Source organism: Bos taurus, chromosome 22 (genome assembly GCF_002263795.3).
Source record: "Bos taurus isolate L1 Dominette 01449 registration number 42190680 breed Hereford chromosome 22, ARS-UCD2.0, whole genome shotgun sequence".
NCBI lineage: Eukaryota > Metazoa > Chordata > Mammalia > Artiodactyla > Bovidae > Bos > Bos taurus.
Genome location: NC_037349.1, coordinates 28,351,317 through 28,369,426, shown reverse-complemented (window position 1 = coordinate 28,369,426; position 18,110 = coordinate 28,351,317). Strand labels below are relative to the sequence as shown.

At 46.0% G+C, this 18,110-nt stretch overlaps 1 protein-coding gene across 1 annotated transcript in view; it reads right to left on the bottom strand.

Annotated features, from left to right (window-relative positions):
- Positions 1-18,110, bottom strand: part of PDZRN3 (PDZ domain containing ring finger 3) — a 269,294-nt gene that overhangs the window by 18,107 nt on the left and 233,077 nt on the right. The window contains exons 4-5 of the mRNA XM_002696956.7: positions 4,466-4,713; positions 1,060-1,147 (exon numbers count right to left, since the gene is read on the bottom strand). Coding sequence (XP_002697002.2) covers positions 1,060-1,147; positions 4,466-4,713 — 336 coding nt within the window. The remainder of the gene's footprint in view (positions 1-1,059; positions 1,148-4,465; positions 4,714-18,110) is intronic.

The following is an 18,110-nucleotide window of genomic DNA, read 5'->3' as shown; positions in this document are numbered from 1 at the left end:
AAACAGTGGTTCTGCTGGTATCTGGATACAGCCAGATAATATAAGGCAGATACAGTGGAACTCAGTGACCCTCCAGAGACCACATGCGCACTCTTAGAGACAGGAGCATCTTTCCAGGGAGAGACCACAGCTTTCCATCAGATGCTCAAAGACATCAGAAACTAAGACGAACGTTAAGACCCCACCACTGTGAAGTTGAGTATAATACCAAGGAATTGCAAAGTCTATACCTCTATGGGTCTGCCTGCCTTCTGTCTGTGGAAAAACTTCAGCCGAAGAATTAGTTTACTCAGAGAAGAACATGCAGAAACAAAGGAAATAGTCAAAGGAGACCAAATAATACTTTGGTCACTGAGCATAATTAAGGACCTGGGAAAGAACCCACTTGCCAATGCAGGAGACAAAACAGACGTGGGTATGACCCCTGGGTCAGGAAGATCCCCTGGAGGAGGGCATGGCAACCCACTCCAGTATTCTTGCCAGGAGAAGCCCATGGACAGAGGGTCCTGGTGGGCTGTGGTCCATAGGGCAGCAAAGAGTCAGACACGACTGAAGTGACTTAACATACAACCACACAGGACCTTTAGCTCCTTCTCAAGGGCTATAGGTAATAGGTAATATTCTGAGCCATATCCTATGATTCTGCCTTATAGATACTACCTTACAGATGCCAGGTGGGAGAAGTTATCTACCGGATGACTAGACTACCCATGACGTAAGCTGCCACTAACCTGGCCTCTTTAATGGCTTTTGAGCAGCGAGCAGCTGACCCCACTTCTGGTTACACACCGTCCTCCATAAATCGAGCTCCCAAGGTATTTGATAGCTTTTTAATGACCTCTGCATTGTTACAATGATCATCAAAAAGCAGTGTTGTCTTGTAAAGACTATTAAATAGTCCTTCTTGCAAAGCTGTGTTCCAGACAGCTCTAGACTCACCAAACGTGCTTCCAAAATCCATGAAAAGTGTACTTTACATGAGCATCAATAACATATGCTGATAGAGAACTTACTGCCTTAATAATGACTGATTACATGAGATGCAGATGTTCTTCTTACCTCTAGCTCCAGCTCCTCCCTGTCCATCTCCTGATGGATGCCTGCGATGTAGTCGTTTGGATCATAGTATTCATGGGCTGAGGGATGCCTGAAAAAGGATGAAAGGACGTTAAAACGGCCCTGCTTGCAGTTCCGAGTCTCTGTTTTCCCCTCAGGAAACTCCAGCAGGATCACAGGGAGAGTCTAAGGTCTTAGTTGGAGTCTCTCTGGTTGTGTTTCTCGGCACAGTCAGGACCTCCCCTGTAATATTTCCATTGTCTTCATTTATGTCCATTTCTTCTGGAAGAAGGAGTTAAGATGCAGGCTGAGGAGAAGGGATGGAGTGGGAGGTTGGGGTCAGCAGATCTAAGCTAGTCGATACAGGACGGAAACACAAGTCCCGCTGTATAGCGCAGGGAACTCTGTTCAATGCTCTGTGATAAACCATAATGGGAAACCAATATATAACTGAATCACTTTGCTGTACAGCAGAAACTAACACATTGCAAATCAACTATACTTCAATTTAAAAAAGAATCTAAAAAGATACAAGTTAAGAGCAAGACTGGCTTTGTTCCTTCCAGTGGCCATCCCCTGGCCCACGAGTCATTCGAGTCAATATAATTCATTTCTAACTCAGTCTCTAGTCTGGACACAGAGTTATAGTTACTGCTCATGGCTTCATTCTTAGATTTTATCTCTGAGGAGGAAAAAAAGTTCAACTTCAGGCAACACTTAAAGACATGTGCCGGCCTCTGACACAGGTTCAAAGGGCTGTGACCAAAACTGCGATCCTGTCATCTAGGACAGTCTTCTTTTTTCACCTTTTGATGGTCTCACAATAAGAAAAACATTTGACATCACAACCCATGCGCTGGTACATGTCTGGAATATATGTGCTTGCATGCATACAAGGCATGTATGTATATATGCATGCTCCCCTACACACACACGGCTAGGAGAATGGAGGCGTGCGTTTCTCTAGGTTAACGTGTGTGAAACAAAATTCACAGAACCCACCACCTCTTTGGCAAAACCACTGACGGAACTTCTTGGAGCCAAGGCAGCAGCTCTGAAAGGTGTCAGATGCAGACGAAGAGCTTCAGCTGGATTGCTAGCTGGGGGCCCAAACCTTCAGGTTCTCAAAGGTCAGCGCAGCCATCTGGGGACTCTGGTGTCTTCTCCCCCGGGGGGATTAAGTTTTGAAACAACAGAGGAGACGTGAGCAGTCACTCAAGTGAAGGCTGGCTTTCAATTGTCTGAACCCATCAGGCAAATATGCCGCCTGCACATCCAGGGCTGTGAGCCCTGAGGATGTGGCTGGAAGGCCTAGGCTCTTGAGCCTCTTGGTAACTAACGCGCCACCACTGCACTCTCCACCCCGCCCCCTGTTCAGCCCCTGATGCACAATCCTGCTCTCCTCTGACCTTGCAGCCTGGACTGGGGCAGGGCTGACCTCTGCACTCTCCTGACATTTCTCAAATAGCCCCTGGGGGGCTGGGGTGAGTCATGTCATGTTAACTAGACTTTAAGAGCAAATTAAGGGTTTGGCTTCTAAAAAGCCTGTAACAGTGATGTTCAACACTGAGAGTCAGAAGCAGCCTTACAAGCCTCATCAATATGAAAGGCAGTTGGAGTCTAAAACGTCAAATAACTGATCTGACTGATTGCAATCAGAGAATGGTCTGGTTGTTCCCTAGTAACTGGGATGCTCTGGAGCATTTCGGGTGAGGTCTGCGAGATGAGGTGCGACTGGCTTGCCTCTCGGTCTGGCTGCCAGCTTGTGGGGGGCAGAACTGCTGAGTCTGCGGTTCCCTGTGGCACGGAAGGGACAGGCGTGAGAAGCAGGTGAGAGCAGGGTGCTGGCACACTGCCCTGTGCCCCGTGTCAGACAGGTACCCCCTCCTCCTCCACACGCTGTCTGCTGCAGCCCAGTTCCCTTTGCCACACCTGGGGAGTCAGCCCTGGGTTCTGACGACAGCTAACCATCAGAACCACGGGATGAAAGGCCAGCCTCTGTCTGGCATGTGATGGAACCCAGGAAATGCATGCTTGTTGCAACCGAGTTGCTAACAGAAACCCGACAGGTACCACTCAGAGGCTGCCCCTAGAAGAGGTGGACGTGCCCTTTGAAGTAAGGCATCGAGGCAACGACCTGGAGCAGGAGCAAGACTGTAGTATCATCCAGAGAGGCTAAGGGGAAAGTGGACACCCTGCGCACGGACAGACCAAATCACATACGACAAACCAGCTTAAAATGGACATCTTTTAAGCCACACGGACACCTGAGCAAATTTCCTGCTCATTTTTTCCCCTTACCTATTTTACACCACTGATTAAATCAGCAATGATCACTGCATCATTCATCCAGTGCTTACCATATGCCATGCTGAGAATTTTCCACGTGACTTCATTTAATCTTTCAACAATTCTGTGAGATGGGTACTATTATGACCCCATTTTAACAGAGGAAAAACAAGGCCCAGGCAAACAGACTGCACGTTTCGCAGCGAGAGATCAGTTTGAGCATCAGGTCTGGCCACGTCAAAGGCTCTGAACTACCCGATGTCTCTGGCAGTAAGTGCAGGAGGAGGAGAGGTGTGTAAAGCAATTACTGCGATGTGTTGGATCACAGCTGTTATTTAATCGGTAAGTGCAGTACTTATATGAGCCATGTGTGGATTTATTCCATGGATCCAGGTTTGAAATGAGACCCAAGAAAGCAGAAGGCACCACCTCTAGGGCTCCCTTTACACTCACAACTTACTCTGCTGTCTCCTTAAAAGAACCATCAGCATTCCCTGTAGTGATAACTACCAAACCTTTCCTCTGCCATTTGCGGTGATTAAATTTTATTCTGAAACAACTTTTATGACATTTGTAAGTAATTTTGTTCTTCGGCTATAATTTGAATAACTCCGCTCCAGGGTTATAATAAAGTAATTAATATGTCGGGGCGGTTTTGAGCAGGATTCAATTTATCGCCTCTATAAACAATAAAGTGAAACACGGGCAACTTGGAAGAAAACGGTTAAGATGTGTTCATTTTTCTCCTCACACAGAAAGGAAGACACTGACTTCCCTGTACTTCTGTGCCACCCCTAACACACTCAAGATGCATGGTCACGGGCTTCCCCGTGGTCTACTGGGTGATCATCCACTTTGTGATGGTGGGGACACCCGCTGGATCCCTGGTCCGGGAGGATCCCACATGCCGTGGGGCAACTACGCTCGTGCGCCACAACTACAGATCGCGCACTCTAGAGCCTGTGCTCTGCAACGAGAGAGGCCACTGCACTGAGAAGCCCACGGGCCACATCTAGAGAGTAACCTCTGCTCGCCACAACTAAAGAAAGGCTGCGTGTGGCAGTGAAGATGGAGCACAGCCAAAAAAATAAAAGTTAGAAAAGGACATGTTATTACTTACTCCTCTGGCAAGAGATAGGGATCCAGCACAGGCGGGGTGGGCGAGGACATCTTGCTCAGGGCCATGATGTGCTCAAAGGTGATGTCTGTCTGTGTTCCCATGTCCACCATCTGTGACTCTGACGGAGGAGTGAACATTTTGGTCCGTGGTGTTCTCCTCAACACCTGGACCACGATGGGTTCCTTGGCTGTCTTGAAGGCTTCCACAGCCTGGTCATGAGTTGCTCTGGATAAGTCTTTGCCATTGACCTGTTGAAAAATATGAGAGTGCTTAGAGGATTATAATTAAGCAGATTTTGTTAAAGATTAACAATTCTGTTTGAATTTAACAGCATTATCTTTTTTTTTTTTTTCCCTCTAGTAGTCATGTATGGATGTGTGAGCTGGACAACAAGGAAAGCTGAACACTGAAGAATTGATGCTTTTGAACTGTGGTGCTAGACAAGACTCTTGAGAGTCCCTCGGACTGCAAGGGGATCCAACTAGTCAATCCTAAAGGGAATCAGTTCTGAATATTCATTGGAAGGACTGATGCTGAAGCTGAAACTCCAATACTTTGGCCACCTGATATGAAGAGCTGACTCATTGGAAAAGACCCTGATGCTGGGAAAGATTGAGGGCAGGAGGAGAAGGGGATAACAGAGGACGAGATGGCTGGATGGCATCACCGCCTAGATGGACATGAATTTGAGCAAGCTCCAGGAGTTGGTGATGGACAGGGAAAACCGGTGTGCTGCAGTCCATGGGGTCGCAAAGAGTTGGACACGACTGAGCAACTGGACTGAACTGAATTAAGCAGAAGCTGGGAGGATGGTTTTCATGTACAAGCAGCTAAAAGGAAAACTCGGGGGTGTCCAAAAACTTCACTGCTTAGTGTCAGGTTCCCCAGGAATGCCTGGTGGGAAGCGGGTGAGTGTGGAGGTGTGTGGATCAGACGTGAAACAATAAACCTCATGGTGGGGAAGGCTTGGCTTCCTACTGGAATGTCTTTATACAGTTTCACCCCCCTCCTAGTCTTGCCTGTGAGAGAAAGGAGCAGCCTCGGGCTCCAGCCTTTATCGTGCCATACGAGCTATTAATAACTGGATGTTAATTAATTTTTCTCTTTGAATGGTGTGTATTTTCCCAGTGCACGTCAGGGCAGATTGGCTTTCCTTTCACGGAAGGGATGTGGCATTTCCTTCTTAAAGGAATGCCTTTGCTTTTCCTTAAAAAGTCAATTGAGAATATTAAGTCAGTGATAATCAGGCCATAGGTGGATACGGCAGGGATCAGGAAGGAGCGCAAATGACCTGCCACTTTGGGGATGTTCCGGAAACAGCATCTAGCTTTACTGCTCTGCTGTTCCCGACTATGTACAGTCCTTTGCTATGGCAATCTTTCCTGAGCGCCCACTGTCTACTGCGTGGCTGAAATGAAGATGCCTCTTAACACTTTTCTCATCACAGCCTTGGGAAGGTAGCGGGACCAAAGCATGTTCATCCCCCTCCCCTTATAGCCACAAATAAGCCACACGCGATGACCTTGCTTGTTACTAATGGGTCACAACTTCGGATGCTGCGAGCAGGATTCTTTCCAATGGTAGAATCCAAACTAACCAAACATGGTTCTCTGTACAAGAGCTTACACGAGAGGAAAGAGAAGCCAAAACCTTACATCTAGAAAATGAAGTCATTCCCAGCAACACGGAAGCTCACCTATTTCATTTACCTTCCCTGTCTCATCCCCCACAGGCAAGGAGTGTGACGCTGTGTTCCAGTACTTTGGTGATGTCTAAGAATTGCACTTGCATGGCAGTTATCAGACTCTGGAATATTTTGGTATTATTCCCCCACTCCAGTACTCTTGCCTGGAAAATCCCATGGATGGTGGAGCCTGGTGGGCTGCAGTCCATGGGGTTGCTAAGAGTCGGACACGACTGAGCAACTTCACTTTCACTTTTTACTTTCATGCATTGGAGAAGGAAATGGCAACCCACTCCAGTGTTCTTGCCTGGAGAATCCCAAGGACGGGGGAGCCTGGTGGGCTACCATCTACGGGGTCGCACAGAGTCGGACATGACTGAAGTGACTTAGCAGCATTCCCCAAGAAGTTGGTCTACTTTTTTAAATCAGATATAAAATGATGGTGTAATAATCATATTGTGTAGAATGCATGTTAGCAGGAGTTCCCCAGAGTCTCAGATCTTCTCTGGACAGCAGCACTGACAAATTCACGTCTTTTGTTTATAAATGCCCAAACCGACTCTGAACCTTACTTGTCCTGCCTGGCTTCTACATTTCCGCCCTCAGCAGCATTTACTTCAAAGCATACAGACTATTAGGTCCATCCTCTGAGGTAGAGCACTTCAGTTTCTCTGTACCCAAGCAGCACATGAATACTGATGGCGCAGCAGTTTTTCTATTTTGTTCTCAGCCCTTTCACTCCGGCCCTACGGGGACGAGAACTCTGAGGCTGAAATGCCTGGTAAACAACTGTTAGGTTGAGGAATAGATGTCAGATTCTTTCCTTGTAATGAAGCTCAAATGAATCACGCCAGTGGAGATTATTAATGATCTGGAGTCAATCCACTTAAGTAATTTACTATCATCATAAGGGAGTTAGGCAGAGCAGGAACTCGGAGCTGTGAAATGCCTCGAGTGCACCAGTAAATAAGTCAATGGCTGAACCATCAAAGTCTTACAATCCCTCATCCTGAAAGACTGGGAGCCAGGATTTAACACCACAACTGTCATCACTCTCCTTCCACTGAGGACAGAATGAAAGGACATGAAGGAATTCTTTCTAGCTTTCCAAACCGGTTGAGCACAGTGACACCTTCTCTGCTCAGAGCTGAGAACTCTGAGGGCCCAGGGATGAGGTAGGGGGGATGAAAGTCAAGGCGGAGTGCTGAGGCCGAACTATCTGAGCCATGTCTTCCATTAATGCCTGACAGCTGAGTCAGATAATGAATTTATGATGTCACAGCAAAATTTGTCCCTGGATTCTATTAACGCCACATCACAGCACCCTTAGGAGATACTGGTTTGGCCATTGCCAGCTCTCCATGCTGGCGATGGCTGATACTAAAGGTAGTTTTACTCACAGTAAACTCAAGACAGCACGACTGGAATGGGCTCTGCAAGTTATGTCAAAACTCTTTATAATACAAGGACTTTTGCCAAAAGGGAACGAACATGGGATTTTCTTCTAAGGAGTCTTCAAATTGTGTCTCAAAAAAATCCATCCTGGGAGTCTTTACTTTTTACCCACATTATAATGTCTTGCAAATACCTCAGCAGAAAGGTTAGCTGCCTGATAAAAAGTGTCTCTCCTTGTTCCTTCTGCTTCCTGTCTGCAACAAGAGCTTGGATTGTGTTTCCTTTCCACTAGATCAGACAACATTCCCCCTTGGGGAGGCCTGAGGTGTGGGTTTAATTGGCTCTAGCTTGTGTGGAGGTCTGGTTCCTTTTGCTTAGTGATGGAGCTGGGTCTCTGAGGCCAGGTTAACATACTGAGGGATGCAGAGCAGAAAAATGGAGAACTGGCATCTCTTGACGATTGTCATTGAGCAAATGAACGGACTAAGCTTAGAACCTCTTAATCCTAAAGTTCTTGTCACATTTGAGAACACAATCCTCATGCTTTAGGCCATTTTAACTTGGATCTTAACTCCCTGCAGCCCAGAACACACTGATTTGTGCAGCTATCGCACAGATGTTTTGTAAAGTTACACAGGGACGTCTTATTTGTTTCCGTTGACATTTCTCTGATCTGTATAAGACAGTGAGTGAAAATGCTCTTCTGATGAGGACTATCTATATCTTAGTAAGCTTATTTTTATAGGATAGTGATGGCATCTACTGCTTTCCTTGCATAGGTGTTAGGAACCAACGCTGGAACTACTGAGGACTTCCCTAGTTGCTCAGTGGTAAAGAATCTGCCACCAAAGCAGGAGATGTAGGTTTGATCTTTGAGTGTGGATGATCCCCTGGAAAAGGAAATGGCAACCTACTCTAGTATTCTTGCCTGGGAAATCTCATGGACAGAGAAGCCTGGCGGGGTCACAAAGAGTTGCATATGACTTAGCGACTAAAAAATAGCAAAGAACTACTGAGCAGATGTTTAAATGGTACCTAGAAACTGAAAGGAAGGGCTCTCCTGCATCAGTCTATGCTAAGAAGATTCTCGGGGACAAAGAGCTGCCCTGTGTCTGGGTGCATGCACACTTACAAACACAAAAAGGCTTTTCTGCATCTCTCCAACTTAGGATATTATTACAAGGCACAGATGCAACAACACCCACAACATCGCTATGGTCTAAGATGCAGAGAAAGAACAGCGGCAAACCCTCTGGGAAGCCAGGAACCTGAGGGTGACTGAAATGTCCTCTCATCGCCCACCAGATTGTCACCCCTGCTCAAGACTGGGTTCCACAGAAAGAGCGCCGTACCTGGTGGAACACCTTCAGCAGTCCTCAGGCGTATACTGATCAAGTACAGCTCAAATACGCCCCTCCACAAGCCAGGGGGCCCGCTCCTGTCTTACAGCTCGGGGCCGGAGTGCCCCAGGTCCCAAACTATGGGATCGGACCAGGGTTAGAGACTGTCGCTTTGGACCGTTTATTCTGAGTCTCAGTTTCATTAATGCAAAATAAATGTACTTATAGTGTCATGCCTCTTAGGGTTATTCTAAAGTTTAATGAGATCACCTACTTTACAGCCTAGCATGCACATAAGAAGAATTTACCTAGATACCAGGGCTAAGAGGGATCCTACCCCAAAAAAGCCACATTTTCCCAGGAGACGACAGTCTGCAAACTAGAGAAGCAAAATGCAGCCTGCTTAGGTAGCCTTAAGAGACACATTAGTATACTGAGGGGCTTCTTTATTTTTCAGTGAAGTTCCCTAGCCCAAATGTTCATGAGCCACTGACATACATATTAATGTTTTCAGTCTGCAGGTTGGAATTCTCTGTGTGTGGGGGTGCAACAGATAAATTCCACGGGATTTGACCCCTGCCATACAAACTTCCTGACAAGCTATTGCAAGCATTGGTACATTCTTCTAAAAGAGGATGAGACGAGGTGGGACTTTACTCTCCTAGACAATCTATTTTTGCAGCCAAATTTGTTTTGAATTACCTTGTGCACATAACACTTATTACCCTGTCATCTTGGAATCATATCAGTGAGAGACTCGGCGAGGTGATAACTCCGGTGCACGCTGTCAGCCGACCGAGAACGACAACCTTTATTCCCGGGATTAGCATTACACGTACATTACGCCAAACGGCGACGATGATGGCTGCAATTACAGGCGCGATGCTCATCCCGTGACGTTTGGCCCAGTCAAATTAAATATCATTAACTCGCCCAATTGAGCAGATTGCTTTTTAAAACAGTTTATGCGGCTCTAAAACCAAGTAAATGGAATGTTTTCGAAAGAGAAATGCTGATGGCAAACTTTATTATACATTAAATGCTTAAGTTATTCACCTAAGGCTGAGGATGGTCCCCTGGGATGGAGGTGCAATTAGGGTGAAAATCGAGTCCGTTTGTCTCAGGGCAAAACAGCGCTGTTGCAAATCTGACAGGACACTGAGGGAACTTATAGAGGGCCCCGAGCAGGAGATCTCCAGGGATGAGATGCTGCAGGCATGCAGCGATTCCTTCCTGGTCGCACTGAAGCCTGGGTAGCGTGACTGTGGCTCTTTGAGGTGCCCATGGGTACGTATTCCACGGCCCTGAGAACTAAAGCAAAGCTGGGGTGCTCTTCCATTTGGGGGTAAATCTCACTGATAATCCCTCTGTCCATCTTTCATGCATTCATCAAGCATTTACTGAGGTTATTTAGCGAGACTTGCTCCCCTCTTGGCTGCAGGGACACCGCTTGGAAGAATTTCTTGGGGAAAGATGGCACGGGAAAGCCACTGATGAAACGATCAGAAGAAATGCACTGTGGGTAGAATTTCCTCCTGGCATCTAGGGAGGGGCTTGATCTGGCCGAGGAGGCGAGTCTACACTGGAACACTAAGCTAGTGAGTTACAAAGAGTCTTGGTTTGCGCTGTCTACCTAGACATTCCATTGGTGAAAACTGCTGTCATACACTTTCAGAAATCACCTTTCCAAAGAGGAGCTGGGGTGTCCCTGGTGGCTCAGTGCCTGCCAGTGAAGAAGACACGGGTTCGACCCCTGATCCGGGAAGATCCTACATGCTGTAGAGTGATAAAGCCCGTGTGCCACAGCTACTGGCCCTGTGCTCTACTGAAGCCCTTGTGTCCCAGAGCCTGTGCCCTGCAACAAGAGAAAAGCCCGTGCAGCAACGAAGACCCAGCCCAACCAAAAATAAACTGACAGAATTATAAATAGCACAACAAAAGAGAGGAGCCAGAAAGCTTCAAAGTTCCCTACAACAAAACTGTAAGCGGTTCAGGATATTTTAAGCTATATTCAGAGAAGACATGGCATACCCCTTCTAAATTAGAAAATAAGTTTCTATTTATGGGAAGACATTTGGTTTCTGTGGTTCGGCAGATAGCAATCACCTCGATTTCTATTACATGTGCAAATGGCCCCAGTATAAAGTGCTTATGCAGTTTCAAATTCGGCCTATTATAAATTATGCCCTAGGCTAAAACCCAACTTTTATAGGGTTCATTTAATTAAATACAGGGGCAGTGATTGCATTCTGCAAAATATCACACCTATGTTTTCAACTAATTAAAACTTAGATCCCACTGGAAGCAATAGACGATAATAAAATACATAACAAAAAGTAAAATGTTTCATGCCCTGATTTAGGCTGGATTAAAAAAAAAAAAAAAACCTTTTCTCATTCAGGAAACTCCTGTCTGTCTTAATTTATTTCAAATTTATAGTCTGCTCTGGGGCTCGATAAAGGGAAGGCCAACTTATCTAAAATGGGGGTATTATGTGGCTAAGAGGGAAGATGGGTCTTAATGAACAAATGGTGTTCAAATTAATGTTTCTGTGAAAAGCACTGATTTTAGAGATGTGTGTGAAGAAAGTACTCACTTCAGAGATGTGCACGGATAAGAACACTACACTCAAAGAGACCTCGGCTCTGATGCAGTAAGAACTTAAATCCATGCGAGTGCATTTGGTCTGCAATAAGGACCTCAATGAGGTTTGTCCATGGTAATTTCTAAATTACCTGTCCTGACGTTATTTCCATAAGTTTGGTATGTCTTCAGCTGGAAGCTCCTCTCCTTATCATATTCTGATCTCCCTATATGGATGAATGTATAGCCTGGGTAATTTTCCTATCAGAAGAATCTTCTGTCAAACTTAAGCCTATCATGTTTCAAAATCCTTTACTTTACCCGCTAAATGTAAAAAATACCTGGCTACCAGCCCTTGACTGATAAAAAGATGACATGTCTGAAAGAAAGAGGCTAAAAATCATACATGTACTCTATTAAAAATCATATATGTACTCTATTGAAAATGATGAGTAGTAAAATATTACAAGATGCTTTCTTCTCAGGTCAGTATCCTACCTTCATCAACAAAATCTTCCTTATCTTCTTTTGGAAGTTTTGATATCATCACCCCTAAATCCCACTGGTGTCCATTAAATTAGTGTATCTGAACCATTCTGCGTCTTAAAATGAACATGCAACTTTAACCTCATCTGAAAGGTAGTAATTTACAGCATCAGCTCAATACATAACAGGAAAGCCCTGTTTTAAGTACTTGGAAACAAGGTGTTTCTACAGCTGAATCTGTCTACTTTCTAGGTCCTGTAAGTTCTCTGAAACTCAAGTGTCTTTTCCAGGTACATATTCAGTTTCTCTGGAAAGGGATTGGTTTCAGGTTATAAGTCACTTAAATATGGTCCTTTATATGCCAGGGTTCATCACTGTTCACTCCTGGAGGATGTCCTTGCAAATGTCTTCAACCATCCTTGCCCTTCTCTTACTCCTTCTTACTTATCTGCAAAGCCCTGGCCAACCCTTCTGGTCCAACCAGCTGCCTCACCATTTCCACATGCAAATTACTGATGCTGGAGGACATTCCCACAAAGAGATGTCACTGAGTCAAATGGGATGTCACCCTTCACAGCTTTCTGGAGATGTGTAATTACGTAGTTATTTGCTTTTCTGTTGAGTGCCTATATTTTCTCGTGGGGCCCCTAAGTTCCACAAGGGCAAAAGAGTGTGTGGTCTGTTCACTATAGGATGCCCAGAGGTTAGCACAGTGGCTGGCATGCAGCAGCCTCACAAATATTTATCACCCAAGTGACCTGTTTATATGTCTGTAGACCATCACGTTCTCCTCATGCACGCTTGTTGGCATTTCATGGCATACCTTCTAGTTTTTGGTGGAAAAAAAATATATATGAGGTCCAGAGAGGCCTTAGAGTGTCTATGAAGAATCAAGGCAGTTCCAGCTAAGCTCTTCTGAAGTCTCTGGGTTCTTAACTTGCAGGTGACAAAGTGGGGCCATTGGAAGTAAAAAAAAGAATCCCTGATCCCCAGTGGAGAGGAAAGAGACAAATGACACATCTGTAGACCTCACAAGAAATGCAAAATTGCTTCTTTCTGTTCCGCAGACAATTCTCTCCCCTCCCTGGCCAGTAGTGGTGTGGACTCAGCTGTGAGCGCTGTGCCTGGGCCAGGTGAGGTGAGGGCAGGTGGGCAACATATCATGTCCACCCAGAGGAAGGAGGGCCCTTCTCTAACTCACAGTGAAAGCCAGAAGGGTTGCTGTGGGTGGGCTCTGCTGCCCGGGTCAGGAGTTGGCTGCAGTGGAAGCACATGACGGCTTGGCCTACGGACGCGTGCACTTGAGTCTTGGACATACGGAGGGGACCGCTGGGTGCTCGGCTCCCTCACCCTATGCCAGGAGGGTTGTCAACAGGGGTCTTCCCTGAGTACTTGCAGGTTGAAGAGCCTGAGAAAGCCCCTATCAGCTCTCTGTGCGGCACTGCTCACCTTCATACCTAATGAGTGACCAGAAGATGTGAGGCTGAATATTGGAGCTTCTGACACTTAAGTTGTGAATCAGCACCCTTGTGTGCCAGATGAAGACTTGGTCTAAGCACTATGTATACACCAACTCACAGAATCATGAGGCAAGCCCTACTATCATCACCATGGGATGGGCATGAAATCAAGGGGCACAGAGAGGGTCTGTGCATCTGAACACCTTCCATTAAGATGCTGGTGGCTTTCACCTTGAATTGGAAGATGCATGCTTAGTTCAAGAAGTATTCATACTTCTTCCTACACATCAATTTTACTTCATTTAACCATCCACACTGGCATCTCCTGTGCATACGTGAGTGCTAAGTCACTTCAGTCATGTCTGACTCTTTGCAACTCCATGGACTGTGGCCCGCCAGGCTCCTCTGTCCATGGGATTCTCCACGCAAGCATACTAGAGTGGGTTGCCAAGCCCTTCTCCAGGGGATCTTCCCAACCCAGGGATGGAACCTGTGTCTCTTATGTCTCCTGCATTGGCAGGTGGGTTCTTTACCACTAGCGCCACCTGGGAAGCCTGATCATGATTGCCTGGCATGATCTCCTGTGATAATAGCAAATACAGCCAGACATAGAAGAAAGGAAGTGTGGCCAGGTTTTTGCAGGCATCACTCAAAGGTTTATGGAAACCATTTTATTATGTCATTTTCATCTGCTTGGTATGAACTTCATACTGGGCTCATATGTCACTTGTATAAACTTAAATTTGTTAGCTGTTTTCCTCAAAAACTGAGGGCTGGCTGGTTAGAATTAAAATTTCTACCTTCAAGTGTCTAATGATTAGAGGAAGGGATGTATAGGAAGACTCTTCCATCCACAGGACCATGGTCACACAGTTTACAACAATGCTTAATGATGTTCTGTGTCACCGCAGTCATTAAGTTTCCAGTGAGGAGGGGCTTCTAACATGAAGACAGGCAAGAACAGGCAGGAGTGCTATGTATGATGAGGGTCCACAGTCAAAGCTAAAAACTTCAGCCCTAGTGCTCATGGCCTGGGCTTCAGTGTTGGCTGTGTCACGGAGATGCTGAAGCATCTCGAGCAGTTTAACCTCCGGGGGCCTTAGTTTCTCTATCATTAAAATGGGTTTACAGCAGGCCCTAACTCACTGGGTGGTGTCCGAACTAATTAGGCTGTGCAGAGAAGGTAATCACGGCCCTGCACAGAGGGGGGATTCAACAGCTACTAAATCTCTGTTGTCCTCACTCGATCGTGCAACTAGTGGGGATCCACTGGGTGCCAGGCACTGATCACGTGGTAACCAAGGCCCAGGAACACTGGGGGAGGATGGGCCCTGCTGGGGCTCTGGGATGAGACGCACAGGTGCCTTGAGTTCCTGCTCGGCCAGGTAACCGGCTGTGTGACTTAGGGTGGGTCACGCTACTCCTGTGCCTCTGTGTTCTCAGTTGGAGATGGGGGATATTTCAGCTCTTACTTCTTATGCTTCTGTGACAACTGATCTTAGCACAGTACCCAATGCTGACTGTTGTTTGAAAGTGAAAGTGAAAAAGTCACTCAGTCATGTGCGACTCTTTCTGACCCCATGGACTATACAGTCCATGGAATTCTCCAGGCCAGAATACTGGAGTGGGTAGCCTTTCCCTTCTCCAGGGGATCTTCCCAACTCAGGAATTGAACCCAGATCTCCCACATTGAAGGTGGATTCTTTACCAGCTGAGCCACCAGGGAAACCCAAGAATACCGGAGTGGGTAGCCTATCCCTTCTCCAGCAGATCTTCCCGACCCAGGAATTGAACCGGGGTCTCCTGCATTTCAGGTGGATTCTTTACCAACTGAGTCATTGTTTGCTGCTGCTAAGTCGCTTCAGTCATGTCCGACTCTGTGCAACCCCACAGACGGCAGCCCACCAGGCTCCCCCTTCCCTGGGATTCTCCAGGCAAGAACACTGGAGTGGGTTGCATATCCTTCTCCAACGCATGAAAGTGAAAAGTGAAAGTGAAGTCGCTCAGTCGTGCCTGACTCTTAGTGACCCCATGGACTGCCGCCTACCAGGCTCCTCTGTCCATGGGATTTTCCAGGCAAGAGTACTGGAGTGGGTTGCCTAGAAACCTGGAGAAACTACCTACCCTCCCTGTGCTTTGTCTCTAAGTGGAGTTGTGTAAATCTATTGAAAAGGGCTTAGAAGGCAGTCTGGCTCATAGTTACTGCTTTGTCCTGGGGTAGTGGCCCACATGTGGTTCCTAAAAATTCCACCTGCCAAATTTCAGTAGAAACTTTACTGCAAAATTACGTAAGAACAACTCATAAATAAGGCTTTATGTCCCCTCATCAATGTGGAAAGAAGGTGTCTTCTAGATCCAGGTATCCCTCTGGAAGATGTAATACTCTGAACCCGCAGCTCTGGGTGTCTGCTCTGTGCCAGGCACTGTGCTACGTGCTTTACATGGACAACTGTGTCCAGGTCACAGGAAGAAGGTCAATGGTGAGGTGAGGGGTATTATCTCTGCTTTTACACATCAGGAAGTTAAGTCCAAGGAGTGCCAGCAGCTTTCTCAAAGGCGTGCAGCTCATGAGCAGTAGAGATGGGATTTCAACCCGGTCTGCCCAACTTCAAGAGCCCACTCTCATCACTGGACAGTGCAGCTGGAGTGCTGTGACCCAACCTCAGCCTTAAAGCAAAGAGAAGTGCCAACAGCTGATTACACTGACCCCAGGGCTTCCCAGGTGGCGTGGGTGGTAAAGAGCCCACCTGCCAATGCAGGAGACATGAGTCATGCATTCGATCTGTGGATGGGGAACATCCCCTGGAGGAGGCCATGAGAACCCACTCCAGAATTGTTGCCTGGAGAATCCCTTGGACAGGGGAACCTGGTGGCCTGCAGTCCCTGGGGTTGCAAAGAGTCGGACATAACTGAAGCGATTTAGCACGCATGCATACTGACCCCAGGAAGCAGGGGAAGGGTGAAACAGAGTCATCAGAAAGACAGAGGGGGAGGCACAAGATGAGGAACATGACTCTCAAATGGAAAGAAGAAAGATCGTCGTCAAAGGAGAACGTTCGCTGGACGTGCCTAGGTGGGGGTGGGTGAGCTCCACCATGCTCAACCAGGTGGGCTCAGCCACCTGTCCTTTCTCAGGAACTCATGGTGATGGTACCATGTTTAATGAGATTCACTTACCTATCCCTACTCAACTGCAGAGAAACTCAAAGCAGAGAGGAATCTATTTTTTTTCTCTAAATTCTATCTTACTAAGTTGTCTCATCACATTTTAGCATGTCTGTCCTATGAATGTCCACATCCCAAGGCATTTTATGAAGTCCTGACAATGGAACACCACTTAAAATAGTCCAATTAGGGAAAAATCTGTTAAAAAAGAAAACTCTTACCCACTAATGAAATAAGTAGCCTCAGACTTCTTGAAGCCTTTGAATCTTAAAGAAGAGTCAGGTCAAGAAAGCTAATTTTGAAAAATGCTTACGGGCCGTAATGCCCTGCACTTTATTTGCTTCTTTTAACAAGATTATGAAATCTCCTAGCTATCTCTAAACAACACGAAGGTCAGGTAACAAACCAATGAGTTCCAGAAAGAAAATCAAAGTTAAAGTGGATTCACTATAAATAGAATTTCTTGGCTGTCAGGGATTTGTGTAACCTCAAATCTGGTTTGGAACCTCAACAGGGGTTTGGAATTTTTTGGTTTTTTTTTTTTGTTTGTTGTCAGTTTTCCAACCAAAGAAGCAAAATTTTGATATATATCACTTTGATGAAAATTAATTTTGGCTCCTGTATCACCAACTAGTTCATCTAGTGATCTACAGACTGATAGTAAAACTGATAAAATGACTGTGATAGGCTCCTTGAAGAAAATACTGTGAAGACTAAATGGAGTTGTTGTTTAGTCGCTAACTCATGTCTGATTCTTTTGTGACCCCATTAACTGTAGCCTGCCAGGTTCCTTGGTTTGTGAGATGTCCCAGGCAAGAATGCTAGAATGGGTTGCCATTTCCTCCTCCAGAGGATCTTCCTGACCCAGGGATTGATCCCACAGTTCCTGCTTGGCAGGTGGATTCTCTACCACTGAGCCACTAGGGAAGCCCCGAGTAAATGTAGGCTTGGCGGTTAAAAAAATCAGTTGAAAAGGACCTGGTGTCAGCGTGAAAACAGAACTACTCCTGAATTCTGAGAGAACAGGCTATTTATTCTTCTGTCTTTATAGAGTCATAATCATTAGTTGGCTTGTCCATAATCACCTTTCTAAATAAATTATGCCGTGTCTTCTCAAATACCTTCAATTTCCTAAAAAGCATTTGTATAAAGGACAGAAATGGTATGGACCTAACAGAAGCAGAAGATATTAAAAAGAGGTGGCAAGAATACATAGAAAAACTGTACAAAAAAGATCTTCATGACCCAGATAATCATGCTGGTGTGATCACTCACACTCACCTAGAGCCAGACATCCTGGAATGGGAAGTCAAGTGGGCCTTAGGAAGCATCACTACAAACAAAGCTAGTGGAGGTGATGGAATTCCAGTTGAGCTCTTTCAAATCCTAAAAGATGATGCTTTGAAAGTGCTACACTCAATATGCCAGCAAATTAGGAAATCTCAACAGTGGCCACAGGACTGGAAAAGGTCAATTTTCATTCCAATCCCAAAGAAAGGCAATGCCAAAGAATGCTCAAACTACCACACAAT